At 40.3% G+C, this 5,335-nt stretch overlaps 1 protein-coding gene across 1 annotated transcript; it reads right to left on the bottom strand.

The window, feature by feature from the left end:
• Positions 1-3,636: 3,636 nt before the first annotated feature.
• Positions 3,637-4,593, bottom strand: LOC101582380 (olfactory receptor 52I2-like). Its single transcript, XM_004642078.1, has one exon. It carries the CDS (start codon positions 4,591-4,593, stop codon positions 3,637-3,639), a length of 957 nt encoding a protein of 318 aa, XP_004642135.1.
• Between the last annotated feature and the right edge of the window lie 742 nt (positions 4,594-5,335).

Below are 5,335 nucleotides of genomic sequence, written 5' to 3'. Positions count from 1 at the left end.
TATATATATATATATATATATGAGAAGAGTAGTGACATTTTAACTTCTTTACCTCAGCATTCATCTACTCAGTACTACCAACAAGAAGAACCTGAGTTATATTTAACCACTCTCACAAGAAGAATGACACATATTGTACTTAAATTCTCTCAGCAGTATCTTACTATTGAGCTACATAGTGTAGAACAGAGAAGGAAAAAGGACATCCCAAACCAAGCTGTCTTAGTTGTGTTCCCTATTGATGGGACAAAATACTCAATATCCACAAGTTAGAGAAGAGATTTATTTAGATTCACAGTTTGTAGAGGTTTCAGTCCACAGTTAGCTAGCTCCAAGGCAGGGAAGCAGGGCTGAGGAGAAAGAGTTCACGGCAGAGCAGGCAGGAAGCAGCAGCCATCAAGGGAGTTAGAGGGCTACACACCCTAGGTCACACCCATAGTGACCCACTTTTCACACCAGGCTTCACCTCCAATTTCACAGCCAGTTGTAAATTCAGTGGATTAATCCAGTATCACCTATGATCCAGAATCATATACCCATGAGCCAGTCACCTCCCAAAAGCCCCACCTCGTGAGGCTTGGGAGGTGAGGGGCACATCTAGATGTAAACCATATCTTTCCATCCCTGACCTCAAGAAGACTCATCATCCTATTATGTAAGATGTATTTACACCATCTGTAAGAGTTACCTAAGTCCCAACACTACAGAGATGCTGAAAAACCCAAAGTTCAAATTCTACTCTTAGATTTAAAACAAACTCATAGCTGGAGCCACTATAAAAATGAAAAGAAAGTTAAACATTTCAAATACAAAATGGCACAAGATAAACATTCCCATTCCAAAAGCTAGAAATGGAGGATAGGAAAGAGTGGAACCAAAGCAAGACTAAAATCCAGCAGGACAAGCATTGAATCCTGCAGGTCCATGTCCAGCATCCAGGGCAATCTGTTCCAAGATGTGAACTCCAAAGGGCTTGGGTGACTCCATCCCAGTGGCACTACTGGTGACTGTAGCCATCATGACCTCTCTCTTGGGCTGGTTGTGCTCAATACTTGCAGCTTTCTTCAGATGATCTAGCTTTCTGGCTTGTCCAATTTTGGGGGGCCTCCACTGCGCTTTTGGCTTCATACAGCTTTCCACACTGCCCTTTCTGGGACACACTGCTTGACCTTCCAGGACTTCTTCTGAAATCTACATAGAATCCTTCCTGAATCCACAATTCTTGCACTCTGCATGTGCCTAAATCCAGTACCATGTGGATGACACCAATGTCTGCCACTGGAGCTAGTGTAGGCAGGTTTCCTTCTCTCTCAGCTATGGGGGTTGAATGCTTGGCTGGATAAGCCCAATCCTGAAGAACAAGTTCTCTAGGTAGCCACCATTCTGGAACTTGGTGCTCTGGGGCTCTTGGCTCAAGATAAATCCACCTTTACAATTTTGAGGCTGCAGAGAGTGGAGTCTTGTTGGTTCTTATTGATGCCCTCTGGCCATTTTTCTATTGTCTTGTTTCAAAGTACAGCCAAACATTGGATTGCAAGGAACTTGATCTGCAAGTCTTTCACATGATAAGCAAGTATTTTAAAGAAATTTTAACTTGATAAAATGTCTTGCAATATGAGTACTATGTCACACGATCACAACCAGTTCTTCTGTCTTTCTTTCTCACTGCTTTGATATTTAAGTGCTTAGACTATGAGCAGAATGAATTCTTCTCACAAATCAGGATTTTAATATACTTGGCTTTTCAATTCTACTTTTCTCAACAACTAAGTTCTCCTCTGCTGACTTTGTAGGTCACAATTTTATCAAAACTTCCTTTCTGGCCAAACTCAAAACTTTAAATCATTCCACTGGACCGTATACTCTTGATTCTCAAGGTAGAGCTGGCTAAAATCCCCCAACAATAGCCATGTGATGGCCTCAATATTAAACTGCATTAAAATTTTTCCAAGATCAGTTAGCTCATCTGGAATTGGAAGTGCATGCCTATAATCCCAAAATTTGGGAGGCTGAGGTAGGAGGATTTCCATGAGTTTGAGACAAGCCTACACTACAAAATGAGACTCTGTATTAAACACACACACACACACACACACACACACACATACACACACACACAGAGCTCTTGATCTGAGTCTCCCACAAAGCCACCGGACATGAACCAGAACATAACACACATGGCTCAGACTCCATCTGCCAGTGTACTTCTTCCCAACTGAAACTTCTTGAGCCTGGACTTCACTGGCTGCTGTTCTACCAGCATTCTGGTTTTCTAATCTATGAGCAGCATCTCCCATCAAACTTGCCTAGCAGCATTCTAAGACTGCTTCCCTAGCTTCTCCAACTGTTTTCAAATTTAGCAAGCCAGTTCCAAAGGATTCTGAACCACAAGGCCAAGTTAGAGTTACAGCAATGACCCTCTTTCTTTGATATCAAAATTTGAGTTAATTTCCTTGTTGCTAGGAAAAAATATCTGACACTCACTAAAGGAAAACAGGTTTATTTGAACTCACAGTTTGTAGGTATTTCAATCCATAGTTGGCTGTCTTCAAGGCAGAGAAGGCAGAATGGTGTGGCAGAGGACAGAGTTTGTGGCATAGCAGGCAAAAAACAGTAGCCAGGAAAAAGAGAAATATACACCCTTAGGTCACACCTACAGTGACCCACCTCTTCTCACCAGGCTTTACCTCCAACTTTACAGCCAGCTGTAAACCCAATTAATGGATCAATCCAGTATCACCCATGAACCAGTATCACACACCCATGATCTAGTCACCACCCAAAAGCCCAACTTATGAGTTCATGAGGCTTGAGGGGATTTCTAGACACAAGGCATAATCCAAAATCACATTGCCTTAGCCTTTGTTGCTTTAAAATAACAATAATAAAAGATAATTTACATCTAACTCAAACCAGTTTTACATATAGGATTAAAAATATAGAGAAATATTTTATAGAATCCAATAATGGAGAAGTTATCACCGAATACCCAAAGTAGACTAATGACATTCTCTTCATTGGATCTGAACAAATATCTCTATTGTTGTAGTCTATATTTTCCTTTTCAAATTCATCTGTTTAAAAATGACTATGTCCTCAGACAAGCTGCAATGCATTTGGCAAGGAAAGGACTCTGTGGTTTAAATGTGAACAAATGACAAAAATTGGTGGCTTTAGCAATGAATTGGAGGGTAGGATCAGATGGTCACAACATCTTCCATAAAAACACATGTAAGAAAGGACAGTTCTGAGAAAATCAGTGAGGTGAATGTTCAGTGAGAAGTACTGAGCAGTCTATTTCTAGAACAAAGAACTTACTGAAATGAATTCAGTGATAAAATATATATCCGAAGGTAAGGAAATACCACTCCTAAATCTATACTCTTTGTCCAAACATTTCATTGTTTTACAGATACAGATTGAATCAAGCCATTAAAAATATGGTAAGAATATCAGAATGATCACACTCACTTTCTTGCTTGAAAACTTTGCAAGGACACTCTTTACAAATTCATCATAGAATTTCAGAACTTTTGTACCCCCAAATAAATCAGTCTAGCTCCATAGAACTCTCAATTATTCTTACAGTTGGCTGGAAGGGTAAAGGTCTAAAGCATTTTAGATTCATGAGTCCTTTTAAGAGTGGTAGAAGAATATCAGAAAGTGCCATATCTTCTCCCGTACTTGTTTAGTTCTAATACCATAAATAACAGGGTTCAAAGTAGGTGGAATAACTAGGTACAAGTCAGCTAACAGCACTTGGGTGTGCAAAGACACTTTGTGCTGCCCTAGCCAGGCTACATAAATAGATGCTATACCAGGTAGATAAAACAGAGTCATGACAGCAACGTGGGAGCCACATGTGCTTAATGCCTTCCGCTGAGCATTCTTGGAGGAAAGATTAAAAACTGCCCTGAGAATCAAGGTATAGGAGGCAGTAACAAAGGCCACATCAGAGCCCACAATAATTGAGGAAACAATTAGACTGTAGAGACTGCTGGGCATGGCATCAGCACATGCCAACTTGGCCACAGCCATGTGCTCACAGTAAGAATGAGGAACCACGTTGGAGCCACAGAAAGGCAAATGACTCAACATCCAACTCAGTGGAGTCATACATACAATACCCCTGAAGACAATGGCTGCATTCATTAGCAGCATCACTTTGGGAGTGAGGATTCTCTTGTAGTGTAGGGGCTTGCAGATGGCTACATAGCGGTCAAACGCCATGGCCAGCAGCAGCCCTGTCTCCACAGCTGTGGCTGCATGCACAAAATACATTTGAGCAAAGCAACCATTGAAGCTGATGGAGCCATCTCCTGTGCAGAAGATGCTCACCGTCTTGGGTGCCACAGAGGAAGCCATAACAATGTCCACAGCAGCCAGAATACAGAGGAAGCAATACATAGGCTCTTGGAGAGTGGAATCCACACAGATGACAGTCACGATGAGGGTGTTTCCTAGCAGGGCTATGGTGTACATGGCACTCAGTGTGACAGCCAGCCACAGGTGTGAAGACTGCAAACCTGGAATGCCCACAAGGAAGAAGGTGGCAGGGTTTTCTGCTGTGTGGTTGTAGGGTGGCCCCAGCATTTCAGATAAGATGTTTTTCTTTTGGACAAAAAGTAATGAAATGAGTGACCCAGTCCTCCCTGTTTTATTCTTATATGTCATACTGGGAAATCTTCTCATCCAGGGATAATGAAATAGAAAGCATGAAGTTCTTCTTTCTTGGGATATACTAAATCAGAAGAAACAAACAAAATTATTTGATTCTTCCAGAAAATATTTTTAAAAGATGCAATGCTTTTTACCTTTCATGTACATAATTTTACTAACTAGAAAGAGTAGCCTTAAGAAACAACAAATTCCAAATTCATTAGAAAATTTTCCAAATTCATTTGGAAAATTCCAAATTTTGTTGGAACTTTTGTTATTTAATTTCCCCAATATATAAGGTGCTTGATTCATTGATGTCACATATATGATCAATAAAAATATTTATGCTATCAAATATATATATATACTATCAAAAAATTCTTGAATTAGGATAAACATTCATTGATGTCATTTATGCTATTAAGAAAAATATTTCTAGATTAAGAAAAAAACAACCTAGCATGGTGGTACATGCCTGTAATCCCAGCACTCAGGAGGCAGAGGCAGGAGGATTGCTGCAAGTTCAAGGCCAGCAGAGGTTGCATAAGGAGTTCATGACCAGCCTAGGTCTACAGAGTGAGACCCTGTCTCAAAAAAAAAAAAGAAGAAGAAGAAGAAGAAGAAGAAGAAGAAGAAGAAGAAGAAGAAGAAGAAGAAGAAGAAGAAGAAGAAGAAG

The sequence above is a fragment of the Octodon degus genome, unplaced genomic scaffold (assembly GCF_000260255.1).
Source record: "Octodon degus isolate 3935 unplaced genomic scaffold, OctDeg1.0 scaffold00146, whole genome shotgun sequence".
NCBI classification, from domain to species: domain Eukaryota; kingdom Metazoa; phylum Chordata; class Mammalia; order Rodentia; family Octodontidae; genus Octodon; species Octodon degus.
The sequence above is the reverse complement of the archived record's forward strand: the minus strand, read 5'-3'. Positions and strand labels throughout refer to the sequence as shown.

Coding starts and splice junctions, on each gene's coding strand:
- LOC101582380 (XM_004642078.1), bottom strand. CDS start 4,593: ATGCTGGGGCCACCCTACAACCACACAGCAGAAAACCCTGCCACCTTC.